The 19,251-nt window shown below is 45.8% G+C and overlaps 1 protein-coding gene across 2 annotated transcripts in view; it reads right to left on the bottom strand.

Moving 5' to 3' along the window:
* RPTOR (regulatory associated protein of MTOR complex 1) overlaps positions 1 to 19,251 on the bottom strand; it is a 135,973-nt gene that overhangs the window by 21,899 nt on the left and 94,823 nt on the right. For both annotated transcript variants that reach the window (XM_084298491.1, XM_084298492.1), the window contains exons 21-27: positions 16,980 to 17,098; positions 11,389 to 11,492; positions 9,973 to 10,156; positions 8,220 to 8,330; positions 2,146 to 2,251; positions 732 to 846; positions 202 to 326 (exon numbers count right to left, since the gene is read on the bottom strand). In XM_084298491.1, coding sequence (XP_084154617.1) covers positions 202 to 326; positions 732 to 846; positions 2,146 to 2,251; positions 8,220 to 8,330; positions 9,973 to 10,156; positions 11,389 to 11,492; positions 16,980 to 17,098 — 864 coding nt within the window. The remainder of the gene's footprint in view (positions 1 to 201; positions 327 to 731; positions 847 to 2,145; positions 2,252 to 8,219; positions 8,331 to 9,972; positions 10,157 to 11,388; positions 11,493 to 16,979; positions 17,099 to 19,251) is intronic.

Here is a 19,251-nt window from a genome sequence, read left to right as displayed (position 1 = left end):
GGCTCAGATATTTCAGTATTGCCAGAAGCAATTTTCACGTTTGATCCTGGAAGTGCCTCCTCAGTTGAGACCACACAGGCAAGCCACAGGGGAGGGGAAGGGCCAAGTTGGGCCACATACAAAGTGGGGAGAGCAAGAGGTCCAAAACAGCTCACACAGACTTGAATTCTGCCACCATACACGGGAGCACGCATCACCTACCTGTGGCAGTGAGCAGCAAGGAGCAGTCCTGTCCGTTCAGGTACTCCATCGCGGTGATTCTGGTGTACCGAGGGTTCCCGTTGTGGAAGTAGTCCAGCTTTTCTCCTTTCTCCCAGTCCCAAAAACTGCGGGGAGAAAAAATATCAGGTCAGTTCTTGGTTCTCTGTGCAAGCTATAGAAGAGATCTACTCATAGCAGCTAAACTAAGAAGTGCACATGCTGCAATTCTACTTGTTTTCCTCCTTCAGCATCATTTTATTAGTAACATAGGTCCACCTTCTGCAAAAATGGAATAAAAGCCCAGTTGCAGGTAAATTGCAAGGCCCCAGTGCCATGCTGACGACTGTACCACCGACCCCCAGGACTTCGGCCCCGTCTCCCTGCCCTCCAGAAGGGAAGGCTGGCCCTTGAAGGGTGTGGGGAAAAGAACAACAGACCACAACCCTTCCCTGGGCAAATCCACGCACACTGGATGTGCCACATAACCACAGGGCACACACGTTCTGCCAGAACCCCCCAGAAGCTCTCACCAGATGCTGTCTTTGTCCGCTACCGCGATGCAGGGCGTGAAGGGGTGGAACTTCACCACGGAGGGGACGCCGGGGTTCCTGTTGAGGAAGATCTGGTCGTCCAGCCGGGAAATACCTGAAGGGGACGGGAGGCAGCCAGGGCTCAGCACCCGGGAGCTCCCCAGGGATGGACGAGGCTCAGCCCCCAGCAGCAGCCCCCTCCTCCTCCTGGGGGCTCCTCACCCAGGGCCCCCCCCCACCCTCCTGCAGGAGCCTTCTCAGCCTCCCGGTACCCAACAGCGCTGCCTCCTCCACATCATTTCGTCACCTAGCTTAAGGTACGAACTGAAAGTGGTGGGGACAAATCATGGGATCCCTTATTTTGGTCACTGAAGAGAACAAACAGAGCAAGCCCAACCAAGTCCAAAGAAATACTCGCTCGTGTTGCCCCCTCCCTTTTTTTTTTCCCCAAAAAATAAAACAAAACATACTTTATTCAACTTAAAGTATTTTGATTTAGCTTGCAAATTATTTATTTAATCTTTTGCTTCAGTTCTTTTAGATGCTAGGTTAACTTCCAAATGAAAAATGTATTTTCCACCGAGACATTAAAATGATAGCTAAATACCTTACCCTCCTCTCTTCAGAACAGTTTTTGATTCACAGTTTGGGGATCCCTGAAACTGCATTTTTGGCACAGTATGAATTCATCACACAAAACTGCAAGCTCAAGAGACGTTTACTCAGTTCTAGTTAGTTTCAAAATGCATCCATTTAATCTAATTTTCATTAAAGGATTCTAAGTCTATCTTAATTCTTTCTACTATTTCAGAATTTCATTTTTTTTAAATGAATGCTGGCACCGCAGTTGCTCAGGTCAAGCAACCAAATATGAACGCTGTCTAGAAAAAAAATGTAACTTCTTCAGGCAAGCATGAACAATCCTGTTTTTTGAATTCAGAAAGATCCCCCAAGCCATTTCCTGGGCTCCAGTTTCATTTCCTTATTATTCTGGTTTATGATGTGCTGCAGTTTCATGACATTACGCTGCCCACTGTGCCGACTGGAGCCCAGCAAACCTCCGGAGAACGAGGTTCCCCCAGCAGGCTGAGCCTCGAGCAGCACTTCATTCAGCAAAATTACTTTTCCAACTACGCCTGCCTCAGCTGGCGTCCCAGGGGAGGACCACGAGCCACCCGAACGGCTCTGCCCTCTGGGAACCCTCCAGGGAGGATGCGGGGAGCTCTTGCTGCTGCCACCACCCAGCCTGCGCCCCTCGAGGCACCAGGCAGGAGTCGTTTCGGTCACAGGGTGACTTGGAATTTGAATAAATTCCCACGTTAAAAGAATTCTGGCCCAGCCATTGCCTTGTAAAGGCATTATTAATGGGAATTGTGCTAGGAGCCCCAGAAGCATGGGAAAGAGGGAAGCTCACCCTTCTGGATGATCTTCTGGGCTTGCTTCCTGACCCGAGCGTTGCGCAGAAACCGCCACTCCCTCTCCTTGCGGATCTGGCTCTCCAAGTCATGTTCTTCTGGGATCTTTCAGTATATCAATACGTTCAACAAAACAAAACAACAGTAAATCAAAACTCCACGTATTACTCTTGATAACGGTTCATATGCATGCATGTCAGACCAAAAAAAAAACCTATTTTTAGCATCTCCAGGCAGTAAGTGGAGGAGCTCATGGGATCTTACGCTTTTAAATACTTAAGCATCTTTCTGATCTAAACCTTCCCATCATCTGTAAAATCTTCGCCTTTCCTTTTGCTGCCCTATATTTTGCTTTGTTGTTGAGCCACAGGCATTTCTCCGCAGTGAGTGACAGGGAGTTTCTAAAGAGCTACGCGCATTCAAATCATTCATCTGCCACCGCAGCACGCAGGGTGGGTTGGCGAGGAACCCCCTCCTGCTGCACAGTCATTACACTGCTTGGGGAGGGAAGGAGCTGTAAGTCTAATTTCAGTGCAATACAGATTACTCTGCATAAAACTTTTCAGCTGAAGGCACCACGCAGCAACCCTGAGATGAAAGAGGGCACACGGCTTTGATACAGGCAGAAAGCTAAGAACACATCTTAAAATCTGTCCTTACTAATAGACTGCTGCAGGCCAAAAACTGCATTGCTTTACTGTTGAATCCCTGAGATGCTCAAGTTACAAACATCACATTTACTAGTAACGACAACTGTTTCAGTTTCCCATACCAGAATTGTTTGCAAGAAAATGATTCCTCTGTGTGATCTGGGCTTGATTACACACACTCTTCCACCTGAAATTGGATAGAGGCCCTGAGCAGTATACAACCATTCTGACCTATTTTATTATATTTATTCACACTCCATAGCTCCAGGCTTCTGCCTGCTAACACGGCTTTCCTGCAAAATCTGTCCTCGAGCCAGAAGAGCTGGGGCTGCATTCTGCAGGCAGCGGCACCACCGGCAGCTCCTGCCAGGGCCTTGGCAGGCAAGGCAAGTCAAGATGCTGCACCGAGATCATGGGTTCTTGTGTCCTTAGCCAAAGTACAGGATCAAAAGGAATAAACTCACATGATTTCATCCCCCAAACCACTGCAGGAGATATAACAAGTCTTTTTTTTTTTAATGCTTAAAAAATATCTAGGACTAGTAATGTTACTGCTCTAGAAACATCCTTGGATCAATTAAGAAGATGAGCTAGCTTCCTTTGATAAAGGAAGCTACATCTGTTCCAAAAGGAGTAAGTCTTGGAGAAAAGACATAAAAGACCAAGTCTTTTGCTCCTTCCCTCTTCCCCACACACACGCACTTTTTTCCTGAACGGGAAAGCACTTATACCATCTGCCACTATTATACACACTATCTTCAAAATGTACTGTGCTCTAGAAAACAACTATTACTGAGCTGAATCGCTGCCTCTTTAAAATAAGAAGCCTACCGTACCTGCTAAAAAAAAAAAAAGGTACTGCTATTTCAGTTTTTCAAGAATACAAGATTTATTAGAAAGGCGATGACAGATGACCAATAATGTAAAGCAATAAACAAACCTAAGATAAAATACATCAAAGGAGATTTGAGAGTAGCGAGATTACAGCTACACCTTAATGAAAATCTGGCTTCTCTGGGAATAAATTAAAGGCAGACCTAAAGGGCCAGAGGAAGAGGAGGGCATGAAGAGAATGAAAAATCTTCCCAGAGGCACTCAGCAGCTTTCCCAGCTCAGGACTAAGAAACACACAGCCGTGCACCTGAGCAAGGAGCTCTTCTATTTTCTTGCAGATAAAGAATATCAGCTTAAAGAAGCTGCTGGGTGGAGAAAAAGAACTTTTCCGAGGAGCCTGAGCTGAAAGCTGGCTTTCTCACCTGATTTCAGTAATAACAAATCCTCCAGTGATGGGATCTCCCAGCACACGGCTCCCGGCTCACTGAGCCTGCGCACCGCAGTGTCAGTAGGCTGCACGTGGCAAGACTGGCCTCAGACACAAAGAGAAGCACACCCAGTGCAAACGTCCACACCTGAAATACTCTGATGAGAGGGAGACAGCCTGTGGGCCCCCAGGAACAGGAGCAGCAGTGCAGAAAGGCAGAGACACGGGCTGCGATGGCCAGGCCACGCTCCGGGAGCAGCAAGCGCTGCACTGCCCGGTCCCGGATGCACCCCTCGCTAGGGCAGCGTCTGCTGCTGAGAACTGGTGAGGGGCTTTTGGTGGCAGCACTGGCCTTTTTGTTCCAGAAAGCCTTGCCTGCCGTGTCCTGCATAACACCTGCAAGCAGCGGAGCAGACGGCCCTTAGCATGCCCTTAGACCAGCACTGCAGCGAGCAGGAGTTGGAGCAGGCAGGTAAATGCGAGCCCTTTCCTCCTGTTCCCCTGCAGGGTCTTGTCAGGACTGTGCCACAATCCGTGAGAATACAAACCCCACAGAACAGCCACAAGGGGACTTGTGGCAAAGCAGCACAAGACGTGTGTGTAACGGAGAGCAGTGACCTCCAGCCCAGCTGCTGCAGGCTGCAAAAGCAGAAATTATTCAGAGGAGCTAGCTGTTTAGGCTCATTATTCATGTCTTCGCCTCCCCTCCCCTCCACCTCGTATTTAGGCATTAGAAAGTCATTTTAGTAAACAACAGCCTGGCTCTGGCTGCTGCTCAGCTCTTCTCTAAGCAGAGCTCCCCGAGGTACGTGGGAGGCACAAGCAGCGCGGCCACGAGGATCGCGCCACGCCGCCCTTCCCAACATCTCTGAGCTCCCACCCAGACACAAACCCCACTACGCCTCTGAAACCTCCCACCAGGCAGTGTCATCTGAAAGCTAACCAAGTTTCTGTTTGTTTTTAACGCTTTGTCTCTCCCTCTCAATACGGAGGTCAGCGTTGGGAGGGGAGCAGGGAAAATTCAGCAGATTGCAGCTTTCCCCCCCTTAACGTGGCTGCGGCAAGGAAGGCTCGCCTCCCCAGCAGGACTTTGAACGATGGCCAAGACGTAGAGCAGTGAGAGTGCTGAGGGGAAGGCTGGGATTTTTCAGGAAGGATTTCTTATGTAATTCTCACCTTCCAGGCTCCTTACCAGCTCCTGCCTGCATGTTCTGCCAGTCCTGGAAATAACAGATGCTGGCTCCCGCTCCCCTTGACTCAGGGCTTCCTGACAGCTGGCAACACGGCTTTCCTGTGCCGCTCGGTCCAGGGCCGCCTGTGGTTAGCAGAACAGCCTTTTGCCACAACGGGCTTTTAGGAAGAGGAACGACTTCTGTAGCAATCGGGGCTGTGGTAGGTATTTGTTTTTCCTGGCACACCGAGAATTTACAATGCAGCATTTTCTTTCTCCATTTATTTGATTAGATAATCGATAAATCAAAATTGGTATCATGGCTTGAAACTCAGCCAGTGATTTACACTGGAAATTAATCCCTCAATCTTTCCAGTGAAAGCATTCTCAGAGCAAGGTCTATGAAGCAAAACTAAATTCATAAATTAAATATGACTAAGATGCACTCACAGTCATTTTATGTTTATTCATTACAGGAATAGTTGTCTTGTCTTTCCCTGTTTACGATGGGAGGCAGCATCTCCAAATGAAGCACTGAAATTGAACATCAGTGTCACCTTTTTCCATCAGGACTCGGTAGACTTTACTCTTTGCCTTTTTCATGAGCCTAAAGTTCCCCAAAGACAGCAGCCACAAGCCGGGGCTGTTTGTTCCTTCTTGCAGCAGGAACAGATTCTAGGAAAGGAGCACTCGATGGAAATCCAGCCAATACCCGAGTTACTGGATGGCCAGTCCTGCCTGATTACATAAGCAGCAATCAAGCAATGACAAAGGAAGCTCTAGCAGAGGGACTTCTCCCCGTCCCTTGCACACACACCTCCCACTCTAATTACCAAGTTGCACGCATTTCGCTATCAGTCAGCCTAACGTGCAAGATTTTCAGCAGGAAGAACTCTATGTGGCCTCTTAAAGCTGCTTTACAAAAGTAATGGGGAAATCAATTCTCTTCCTTGCTTCATCAGAAGACACAGCTTTGCTTTTGCTCAGACTTCACCTAAACCACACTGCTGCTGAGGACAGCCTGTGCTCAGAACGCACAACCCAAGGCAATGAACGTTACCAACCAAAAACACTTACAGGAACTAAGAGACCCTTTCATGTCACATATGCTGCTCCTCCTGCTGCTGTAGGAAAAGCTGAAGAGACAGATCGCTGCACACGTGGCAGGCGTGCAGATGTAGTCTGGGGCATCCAAATCCTCACGGTGACGCACGGAGCTGGCTGGGGCTCACCACGGAGCAGGGAAGCCCGAGGTCTCCATTGCCGTGATTCCCCCTCCCTGGATTGTTTGTATTAGGATGGAAACGCTCCATATGCTTTCTTTCCTCCCCCAAAGTAATTTTCTCAATTTTATGCACATGAAGTACTAAATCTACACACACAGCTCCCCATCTACGCATTGAGACTGCATTTTGATTGGCTGTCAGCCGTGATTTACTGTATTAATAAAGACACCCCTCTTTTTCCTTAGAAAGTAGACAAATGTTTTTAATAAGAACTAAGAGACGGAACAGCATCCTCCTCCTTTTCCTGTACTCTTTTCTGGACTTGAATAAAGACACCAAAACTCATCTTGATGAGAGAAAACCCTAGCGGAAAGCTTGACCGAGCCCCACAGGCCAGATGTATTTTTCTAATGAATTTTTCTGCTAATGGTATCAGAAGAAAGTGAATTTCAGCAGCAGCTGAGGAAGTATCAGGCAATCGCTTTACCGTCTAGTCTTCCCTTCTGGTGTTTCTCTAAAGAAATCAAAGCTACACAGAAAGCTGGCTGCCATGTCATCGCTTTCTGCTATCCTCAAACTTGGGGGCAATTACCTCACCTCATCACCAAACTATTTACATACCCAAAGGCTGGAAGGAGCAGTAACAGATGGCTCAGTGGCAATTCTTAGATGAGACAGCACATAAACGTACAATTTCTTTGTATATTCTGAAGATTTTATATGCAGCCACTGATATTTAACCTCCACTGCTGAGTTGCTCAGGTAGTGGCATTAATACAGGCTGTGCACTATTTTTCACATAAATAGCAACACCTCCAAAAAATTAAGCTGAAAGTTTGGTTACAGTTTGTGCTGCTTGAATCCTAAGGTACCTGCAGGTCTGTTTCATTGTATTTACTTATAATAAGGCAAGATTTACTGCTTGTTTTGATTTCATACTTAAGATTGAAACCTGATCTTTGGCTAAAAGATTCTGGGAATTTAAGTTTCTGTTTCCAGTCATTGACAATCTTTGCTCATCTCTGAAGAGCTCTGTTTTGTTTTATTGTTGTTTTTTTTTTTTTTTTTTTCCTAGAACAAGGCTTTAGTGCATCTCTCACTTCACATAAAACCACCTTAGAGTTATCAGAACACACTCGCTTTGAAAGAGATCTCAGTGGAGATTTGTCATTATCACCCTCATTCTTTGCTGTAACAGGATTCTTTTTAAACTTTAAAAAGAATAATGATGCTTCTAAAGTTTTTCTCAGACAGTCATGCAGACTCCCAATAACTATAATATTCTCAATTCTAAGCTAAAGGACTCAATATTTATACCACCAAAAAAATCAGTGATTTCTTTTTTTTCTCTTTTTTTTTTTTTTTTTTTTTTAAACTTAATACCATTTTCAATAGAAAGACAAGCATAACATCTAAAACGAGGCAACTCTGTAATGCAAATGTGCAAGACTAGCGGATCCGGACCAAGTACAAAACCTCTCCTCGTTTTTACATTTGTTCTTGAAAGTATTCCACAGGTGCAGAGTTTTAGCCCTGGGCTCTTTCCCTAGCAGTACATTGCTGTCCTGTCTGTCACTGCCTCTTCTTGCTACCTCTGATAGGGGCTGGCCATGCAGCTCACCAAAGTCCATTCCTTTCCCTCCCCGGACAGAAGAGAAAAGGAGGGGAAATAGGTTAAGCCACCAGCTGACATAAGGACACCAGCACCCCAATCTTTCCAGAGCTGCAGGGCCACGATTCAGAAAGCATGCACAGAGAGGATTACCTTCATGACTGGCTGAGCAAAATACTTCGCACTCCAGTCACAAAACCCCGTCTGCACTGTGGCTGAAATGAAACTTTTGTGTCCAACGGTATCATCAGCATCATCAGTAGTCTGGTCAGAAAGAGAACAGGATGTTATCTCACGTTCATCCCACTTACATGGGCAAAATGTATACACAATAATATCCCAATCGCCTTTGGCAGATCCCTGGGCAGAAAAAAAAAAGCTCAACCACACTGCCAAGGATATGAAATTTCCTACATAGCTTTAAGATCCCTGTAATTACATTGACTGTTCAGAATGCACAAACTACCTCATCTGCACAGCACACAACACAATCAGGCTACCATATAAATCAGGGCTGAAGCATTAGTGTATACATATCACTCCATTCACCCAGGTTTCTCCAGACCCATGATCCTGACTACTGCTGCCAAACCCCTTAGAACTGAAGGTGTTCCTACCAAGGCTTCACCAGGTTTTTTCTTGTAATCACAGAAGTGTTGACTCTGCACCTCTAGAAGCTTCTGTGAGATTGCTCATTAGAGAGAGGCAAAAATGCCAGTTTAAGGAAAGAACAGTTTGCTTCCCAGTAGTCAGAACATTTGAAATCTGTGCTGCCCACTTGGCCTGTAGATTGCAATACACACCCCTTACCACTTCAAATGGGAGCATCTTTCCCTTCTGTAGTTCCAGGAAAGGGAAACAGAGGGTCAGTGTCCTCCCTCCACCAGGCTTTGTGCATTAGGACACAGCAGAGCATACCTGCTGCCTTTTCCAGTTTCCTCTCATAGAGCAAGCACCAGAAAAAAACTGGAAATGCTCTGAGAGAGAGGTAAACACACAACTACTGTCAGACGGCTGAATCCTGAACACTGCCCACTGGTAAGTACAGCCTCTGCCTTTGAGTGGTGGCAACAAGCACACGAGTGTGCTTGGACTCAACCATACTCGTCTGAGATGAGTCATCTGAAGCCATCTGAAGGTGACATTCAGACTCCTTTGTGCACGCTACAGGACTGCTCTACTTGGCAGCACATCAGTCCTTCATGCTTCTGTAAGTGGAAAAATGCCCAGTACCCGATGACTGTCTTTGGAATGCTGAAATGGCTGCAACCCCCCTGCTGGCACGTGTGCTGAAAAAGTTCCTCCCAGAGGTTCCTGCAGCTCTCGGCTGATCAGCTGGCTTCCAGCAGAGTGACCTATAATAAGCTTTGGTCTTCCTAGTACTAGTCTGGGCTTACACAGGCCCTTGTGCACAGGGAAGAGGGGCTGCAAAGCATGGAGTGGGGTCAGGACTGCTGTAATGAAGGGGAATATTCTGGCACAAGGGCATCCAGCAGTATCTCAAGAGGAACGCTGATCTGTATGGTAAAGGAAGAGGAATCTCCCCTTTATCATCCTCTATTCCTGCTTTGCTGAGGTTGGAGAAAAAGCATCTGACGGTCACAGATCTGGCTGTGCGTTATCACTCAGGCAGACAAATGCTTATGAAAGAATAAACAATCAACTCAGATTAAACACTACTCGGTGGCAGCAGAAGTGAGTAATGCCCTATCACAGCCATAAAACAAAATTTACTCTGAAGAAAAAAATAATCAATTTTTATTTTCTTGGGTAGAGGAAGCTAACCTGGTGTAAGAAGGAGCTAGAAGCTAGGAGAAAAGATATGCAGAAATAAAACACAAAGAACAGAATGCGTAACAGAGCCCAGTGGAGTAAGGAAATAGAACTGAAAGGAAAGTCTCTTTACCTGTTCTGGTCCTTTGTCAAACATTTTCCTTGTTCTGGGGAATTGGTGGGAGTGGGGAGTATACTGAACCCCCATGTTGCCTACATTGGCAGGTCTTACGGATGTGATGTCCCGACTGACCGGCTGTTTTGTCACATCATTTGTCAAGCTGGAGCTGCTTGTACTAGTGGTTGGAGGTGACCCTCTACAAATGGAAAAAGAGTAAAAGGATTTAGATAGCAGTGGACGTGAGACTTGCCCTCATTTTCAGAACCTCTCTGATAGGTATCCTCCTGAAACCTGGCACGTCTCAGCAAACTGCAACCCTGACATGTTTCTCACCCTTGAGAATCAACCTGCTTTTCCACAAGCAGAAGGCAAATCAATGGTCTCTCGCAGGAGAAACAATGCTGACCCACCGAACATGGAGGGCAGAGGATAACACCAGCTACATTACCGTTACCTGCTTCACTGCCTTTACTCTTGCATGTGAATTAAGCTACTTTTTTGCTTTGTTTCTTTATTACACGATTTATACTTCCCTGCTGTGTTTCCTCTACAAAAGAAAAATAAAACCAACCAAACACAATCCTTCCCCCCCGCCCCCAAAACACATATAACCCCCAAGAGTGAATCTTGACCGAGCCAACTCCAGATTCAGGCTGAGAAAGTCAAAATTCTGGGAACCTGTAGATCCAAGAGGCTCGCAGCCACACGTGACGGTGTGCGACCCAAGGCACACTGACGAGCGATTTTATTTCAGTGTGCTGATTGGGAGCCCTGTCAGCCCAGGGGAAAGTATTTTAATTTACATGTAAAATAAGATTTCTGTTATTGCACGGTTGCATAATACTATCAGAAGACATTAAAAACATCACCGTGCAGTTCTGGGCTCTCCTTTACAACCGTGAACCTTCCTGGTACATGCTGATTGTGAAGCTGCTAGATCTTAAGCCAGGTGTTTTCTCTCGGACAGCACGTTTTGGGAAGCAATCAGATTTTCAAACCCTAGCATTGCTCGTACCATTATCGCACTGGATTTTAGGCATCGCTCACTGATCATCAGATAACCCTGGCTTTTATCAGCTGAACATGCAGAAACAGATCAGACTTCAACGGGAAATTTGGATACCTCGCAGGTCAGGCCAGAGTGTGTCAGTAAAATCAGCAACATTTAAATTTTCCTTTCAATTCATCTTTAGCCAATTAGTGTGGCTTGTTCCTCTTTGTCCTAAGAAGAATAACAGGAAGAGACACCCCACCTTTCCCTAGAGCCTTTGTTTCTGAACATCTCACCAGCACTAAAACAAGAAGCTACCGAGACCTTTGCAAAATTAATCTCTCTGGTGCAGCTAATGGGGACGGCTGCTCAAGCGGGGCCAGGGAGCACCTAACCCCACTGTGGCAAAAGCCCTCGAAAGCAGTGCTTGAGCTTACCCCACTTGGTGGATGTGCATGCCCTTGTTGGTGGGGCTGGCAGGGGCAGACTGCGTCAGCGAGGAGGTGTCGAGGATGCGCTGGGGGCGAGCATTTACCGTTGCCTAGAGGAAAAAAAAACACAACAGGGTTGTGAACAGCCAGGGCTACGAAATACCAACTGCAGTTATTTATTATGCAATACAATTGCACACCTGGGGTTAAATGAAGTTAAGCTCTCTGTCAGTGTCTGTGGGTGTTTAAAAATGCATATGAAAAGCCACTGCACAGTTCCCAACTCATAAGATGATTTTCCTACTCTTTTAGTCTGACAACACTTACCAGAAAGTCTCCTTCTGTTGCTTACGGGGAAATAACTGACTAACACATCAGCCTCTTCCTCGCATCAGTCACAGCCCAAAATCTGGACCAGAACTTCCAAACACTGAGCCCAGGGGCTCTCCTTCAGCAATGAGGCTTGCTCTCCTCCCTCGCAATGGAGGGCTGCATTTCTTACCGCAACAATATTTCACCAGCCCCAGCACCCGTTCTGACCCAGGTCTCGTGTTTGGGTCTGAGCTCTTCTTGTAAATCTGGCAGCTACGTAAAGCTGCCTCCCATTGCCTCTCCACCTCTCCTGAGCAGAGCCAAGCTTTACTGGAGGCCATCAGAAGATGCCCTTTCCAGGAACACCAGCTCCCATCTGCTCTCAGGAGGAAGGCAAGGGATTTGCAAGGTTGGGTCGCTCCAAGCTCTACAGAATACAGCCAGGCTCCTGCAAAATGGCACGCTCCCACCACCTACAAGAGACCTCTTTCTGCAAAAGCCTTACAAATTTATTGTCCTTTCTCCTAGGAATGGCCTCAAATGCAAGCCAGGGGAAGGCAGAAAGGAGTGAACAGACAGCTCCATCACCATCTTTCATTTCTCCAGGCTGAGCTGCCCGTGCTGCACAAACAAACCTCCCCTCTGCCAAGGGAGAAACCTTCCGTTGCTGTGGATTCCCTTCCTTCTCTTCCACATCACCCTGCCTTCTCTGATTTTTTTTTACATATTGAAATAACTTAAGGGAAACCCATACTGGCATAAAAAACCTGGAGGGACAATTACAGCTATCCCACGGGCAAGCTGACTTTTATCATCTCTTCAAGCGTCAGAGAAAATCCGCGTCTCACAGCACAAGAGCTGAGCAAGGCTCTGAGGTGCCGACACCGGGGCTTGCTTCCAGCTGAAGCTAATCCAGGCAAGATAAGACTAGCAGCTGCCGAAACACCGAGCATACAAGAAGAAAAAACTGCATGTGAGGTCTCGGGGAAGCCAGGCAGCTAACAGGCCCTCTACACGTCAGTGCCTTTACATCCCGTGCAAACAGCAGCATTTCCTCCGCGCTTTATGCCCCCCGCAGTGCTGCAGAGTGAAACGGGAGGTGTGTGTGCTGGGGCCACAGCCTGCCTGCTCCTCCTGAGGCCAAAAGGCCTTCTGAGACACCCTACACCTTTTTCCTCTAATGACCCAAGGAGTTTTTCCCCTCCCTGGCTTCAAGAGGATTTGAGCCCTCCTGGCCGTGGGTTTTTTGGCCCGGCACAGCACCCCTATGGCACGGCAAACACCGGCTGGCTGAGGCTGAGAAGGCAAATGCCACGACCTCCGGCTAGCCAGGCTGGTCCCTGAGCCAGCCTCCTCCTAAAAACAGGCTGATTTTGTGTTATTTCCTCCTCGCCGTATGGGGGTGAGGAGGGCCCTAAGGCCGCTCAGCTCGGTGAGTCAGGACTGCCGCGGGGTCTCCGGTGAGCAGCTGGTACCCCACGGGGCTGGCACCGGAGATCACGCAACGAGAACGGGAGGAAAGCTGAAGCAATTTAGCAACTAGTCACGGATTATTATTCATAACTAGTTTTAATTAGTCATAGGAGGCTCGGTTTGAAGATTCTTGCGGTCTCTGTCAGCTGAAAAGGGTCAGGTCACCTTGTTTCACAGCAGAGGGACAAGGTCAGCTGATGACAGCTTGTTGAAGGGGTAGACAGAGATGAATGTGACAGCCTTCCTTTTTACTGGGAAAAAAACGAAAAAATATTCTTTTCTGCAAGCAGTGAGCAGCGTGTGAGGGCTGCAGTTCGGTGACATGGCAGCATATTTTGCTCGAGGCTGCAGCTCCCCATTTCCCGGGGATTTGCTCCTCTGCCAGTCAAATCATCTCTTTTCAGGAAGGGAAATGGTAATTCATAATTTTTCAAATTGACTCCAGATAAAGAAAAGAGAAAAAAAGGGGGAGGGGAGCAGGGGGAGAGAGAGCACACCGTCAGAATTGCTTGCTTGTACTCAGAAAAGCCTGTACCAAGGGGTGATGTTGTTGGAGGAGCAACTTCTGGGATAGTTCAGCCTCAAGCCTTCCATTAAAAACAGCTGAATGAAGCAACCTGGGAGGAAGCAAACTTTCCTTAATTAATTTTGATTTCAAAAAGTCTTTAAAGGCCAACATTGCTTACTGGGTCCTTTGTGTTTGTTTGCTTTGGTACAGACAAAAACCACGTTTTGATTTTTTAAAAGATCAGGCTGGGAAGGAGAGTTGTACCCTTGCAATCTGCACCATAAATATAAATCACAACACAGCAGCAATCTGTATGAGAACCAGCAATGTCTAATGAGCCCATGAAATAAAACTGCACATTTCCAATCCAGGAAGCGTGCACGTCTGTGCAACCTACTCACCAGCTGCTCAGAAAGACATCGCCCTATTTAAAGACCACTGGAGCTCTCCTGTACATAAGGATCTATATTCATGGCTCCGTTACACTGAATAGAAGTTGCCTCATTTGAAAACAAAAATTCTGTTTTTAGTTCACAGAGTGTCTTGCAAATGCCTATTTTACAAATTCAGACTTAACCTGAGCTTCTGCAGTCACCAAACTCCCAGTACTGGCCCTGTCTTGGTGTGTGTCGATGCTGATTTCTGATGCTCTCACACCACGCCACTCTCCGTGTGTTGTCTGAACACCCGTCAGGGCAACCGAGTTGCATGACTAACACCTACCTTGTTCAAAATATGTTTAAAAATCGTAAGGATTTAAAGCGCAGAGCTTGGCAACATTTTGAGGCTAAATACTTAGTTAACCAAACACGAAGATGGAGTACTTCTGATACCTTTCAGAAGCATAAGCCCATGGCTAATTTGTTCAGGTCTTTCAGCTTAAAAAGCCAACACCAGTAACAGGCAATGCCATACAAATTGCAGGTGTTTTGTTAATACAAGAAACTCTCAGATGTCCAAGTTCCAAAATGAAGCCTCTCTTTCCCTGAATTTTGTGTCAGCTAAAACAAGAGGACGAAACCCCAAATACCCAAGTTCTTTACCTAGGCTGAAACTGTGCATGTCTCTCTCTATAAACCTATGTGTGTATATTTCAAGAAAATCAACTTCAATTTCTATTCAAAACTAAAGCAAACAACAAAATAGAAACGCATTGTTTGCATGTGCTTTACTTGGAAGGGGCAGTGGGCCTGTGGCCAAGCATTCACGCTGCTCCATTCATGTCCAACCAACACTCCATTAACACCAAGGAAAGATTGCAGTGTACAATTAACACAAATGTAATTGCTAATAATTTGCATTACATGACAGACAGCTCTTATAATCTATCTGAGCTCACAGCAGCAGAGACAGGCAGATTTCAGGCTGTGAATCCTGGCAGCACTGCTCACAGCGGGAGCTTTGTCCATGACGAAATGAACAGAGACCAGATCGTAACCCACGGCCTGAAGCCTTAACTTCCATTTTAGCGGGCTGTTAATAACATTTCTCAAAAAGAAACCATTTTAGAAGCTACCTAAGCCACGTAATACTTGCAACAGCAAATGCACACCACCACCGAGTGTGCAGGTTAAGCCCCCATGTATGCATCTGCCCGAAGTGCTGGACAAATCACACGTTTCAATGCTTTCCTTATGCACCTCCTGGCTCACACAGGAGCAAATACGGCTAATAAGAACAAGTTAATTTTGTTCACTGAAGCATCCCCAGATAAAAATCTTCATAACCAGGAACGCTTTTATTGTTTTGCAAAACCATTTGAGAAGCCATTGCCTTGTGGAGCAGCTGTCTGAGGAGCACAGCATAAGATGTGTGATATCCGTCCACCAGAGCTTTTGGACTCCTTTCGGTACCAACATACATGTATTTAGGTCCAGACGTGTCAGGATCAACACAGAATCTATGAAACCAGTCATAATATTCCTATGGACATCACAACACAATGATCAAAATTCCTGCTGGCTAAGCAGAACTACAGTGGTGCTAGTGAAGACACCTGCAGGGTACAACTGTGTTTTTATTAATATTTATACATCTCTTTCCACTAGAGCAAGGGAGTAAGTTCTGAAAAAACAGTTAAGGCAGGAAAAGCACATCCATTTCCTCTTTATAACCCTTTTAAACCCATAGTCAGACTAACACTTTATTTTGCAAAGAGCCTTCCAAAACACAATGCTGAAACAGCTTCATGCACCTAGAACAGAGAGATGGAAATCTTTTAACTTTTCCTTTCCTAATTCACCTTAGTTTGGAATCTCCAGCCTGACAGTAACATGCTGTACATCTGTATCACCAGGGAAGGCCAGACTTCATTGTCCCCACTCTCAAAATTATTCTCTATCCCAAAACACAGACTTTACCAACTCACTGACATGTATTATTAAAACAAATGGAAGAGTTTAAATAAGTAACTATTTTCTCCAGAGAAAAACCAGATTTCAAAGCAAGAAGTCTCTAACGCATTAAAATGGCAGTGCACAATGCTGGCATCTCTTACTGCAACTTTAGCTTAGAAGCTTAAGTCTGAAGATTTAGGATTATTCATTAGAAATCATCAGTAAGAGACGTCATCTTGCATTGGAATGGCTCATGGTATTGATGCTAGAGCAACTAGGAAGGTGGAATCGAAGCACGTGGGAAGGACTGCGTTCAGATAGCTTTCTGACACCATCGACTGGGGCGGACAAGGGGAAGGCAGTTGGTGAGAAGATGTTCTGGGGTGGCCTGGTGCCTCGTTTCAGGTGGAAAGTGAGGGTGCTGCTACAGCTCCCCAAGCTGGCAATTCTGAATCAGCAGTGATGGCAGCCTCCAGGGACATCTTGTCATCCTTGGAGGATGAAATGTGATGAGGATGGTGGTTTAGGCGGAGTAGGCCTGGGTTGAAGAGGTGAGTAGTGGCAGGGGTGTCTGCATGCTGACTCACATGTACTAGTTCACCTGGATTGGAGAGCCGTTGTGGCTTCAGTCTGCAGGCCAGTCCCACTTGCATAATCTAAATCAGTTTGCAAACGGATAATTTAATGAAGTATACTTAAGGTTTCTCCCAGGGACTGATCTAGACAAGTAGGCTTCTAAACAAGACCTACTGTCTAAGGTCCGTACCTAATTTATGTCCTAAAACAACCCCAGGCCCTCCCCCACTTGAAACATTAAAAGCTCCTTCTGAAATAGATTCAGACTGAACTAGGATCACTTACCAGAGCCCTCCAATGGACCTATTTAGTTCAGTCTACCTATGCTTTGCCTAGCCATAAAAAGAGCTGACAGAAAAGCCTCAGAGACACACGCACGCAGAAGGGCATACCTTGTAGGCAATACTATTGAGAACTTTCATAGCCAAGTCGGAGACATCAGGGTAGGGGTCCGCAGCTAGGTGAAGGAGTACTCTCCAAATTTGGGTATAAACACTGTTGAAACTCACACCTAAAATAGTAAAACAACAACAACAAAAAACAAAGCCCCAGAGCACATGACAATCCATCAACTCAAACTCTTTCATCTTATGTGAGAAAATTCATTAGAATGCTGAACATCACAATGACATCTAAGAAAACATCAAGGTAAGGTCTCAAAAATACTCTCCGTGGGCTTTTTGTCTTTCTTTGTGAACTCTGCAAGGGTTTGTAGAATGAGGGTGGGAGAAAGCAAAATAAATGCTACCTAAATAGGCCTTGAACTGCTAGTTTTCTATGCTCTTAAAGCAAATAATCTGAAAAAGCCAAATGGAAGACCAGATAGTGTCTTTGGAGTTCCTGAGCTAAAATACTAAATGCTAAACAAAGAAACAAACAAACAAAAACCAGTTACTGGCTTATATTTGGATGCTTACTTTTATTGCTGTTTTAAGGATTAGTACTCAGCTTGCCTGTTCAGGGTTCTGTGTATCCTACAAGTCTACTAAATGTTAAAATGAAGCTTTAAGAACTGCACCTTTGAGAAGCAGCAAGTCTAACTCAGCCTCTTCCACCAACATTTGTACCAATTCCTCAATCACCGATTTGTTATTTAATAAGAATATCTGCAGTTTGGTGCTCCAGCAGAAGGGCCTGACAGATTCAAAGTACAAATCAAATTAATAAGCTTTTGTAACAACTGACAGAATTCTGTGAATATTGCATTTTGCTGCTTTCAGGTGAATCTTTAATTTGTTATTCTTTCTTCTAACCCTTATAGCGTTTAATAGTTGCAACGCTGTCTTTTGGGAGTTGAGCCATTTGGACAATATTAAAGTGGTTGCACTAACAAAAAGGGAACTAAAATAGGGATTTCAGATGAGTCACAATCAATGGTAAATGACAGATCAAGCTGTTACTGCATTTCCTTTCATGTTTCTGTAGGCATCTAAATATAAAACGTTAAGTTACAAAGAAAGGGCCCTTGTTCAACAAGCACCTTGCATAGCTGCTACACCTGTTACTGAAACCGACATTAAATAGACACAATTCAGTTTGGATCTTTGGCTGAAGAATGCAAGTGGCGCGCAGTTACAAACTTCAGCCGTTCGCATGCTGTACTTCCATGCAGCTATCTGCATTAGACAATTCAATCTTTCTTCTGTCAGAAAAAATCCCCAACACATGACAAAGCATCCTGCAAAATGCAAAGGAAGTAATTAACTCCATCCCTTCATTTGGCCTGCAAGGCAAAGGTTCTCTTGCTCAGCTGACATCCAAAGAATTTTCCAAGGGGGCACCTACTTACAGAGTTTCATGCAGAAATCTCACAGAGAAGTCTTTATGGCAGTACCCCCCAGTGCTGCCCATTTGCTGGGGGTTACCTATACAACAGACTCCTACAGCTAATCCTAACCTTTCCTGTGCAGGTAAGACACGGGGCTTGACAACGTTAAATCTGCCCAGGGAAAATGATGAAGTTGATGACCCCAGAAAGCAATACCAACTGTCCAGATGCAGCAGAGTCAAAGGGCACTGATCTGTCATACGTGATTTATGCTAGCAGGGGACAGAGCTCACAGTGTATTATACTGAGGAACACGTGAATGCAGTGGGGGGTGAAGGGGGGGTTAACAGAGCTGACTTAGAACGGTGCTGATCCAACCTCAGGCTTTGCCCTTGGTCACAACTGGCCAAAGTCATCATCTTTTTCTGAATTTCTTTATCCATGTTTGAAAATGTCAACACACAATAAAGTAAGTCTCTGCTCAGAAGAGGGTCAGGACTCCCAGACTTAAAGGATGGTGATGTAACACTTGTCTGTCCTTTCTGGGCTTCTGACCATTTGGGTTTCACTTCTGCAATTGCCACGTTCCTCCTGGAAGCTATTACTACAAGGAAAAGAAAAGGGGGTGGGGGAAGGAGAGACACCAGGAGACACGCTGTGCTACGAGCTACGGCAGCAAAAAAACAGTCCCAGCCACTGAAGCGGTAGCCAGGTAAAGCCATCTGAGGTCTGTTTGGTGCTCTGCCTCCTACTTTTGGTCCAGAGCTAGCGGTTACATAAGGACCGATGGGAATCTGAGTGGTCTGATTTCTTTTAAAGCCTTTCAAAGACAGTAAGAGGAGAGGGGGAGAAAGGGGGAGCGAGAAGGTACCCATCAGTTTTTTCCAGTTTTTCTG

Source organism: Netta rufina (genome assembly GCF_964035555.1).
Source record: "Netta rufina genome assembly, chromosome: 19".
Classification (NCBI taxonomy): Eukaryota; Metazoa; Chordata; class Aves; order Anseriformes; family Anatidae; genus Netta; species Netta rufina.
This window is presented reverse-complemented; position numbering and strand designations above follow the sequence as displayed.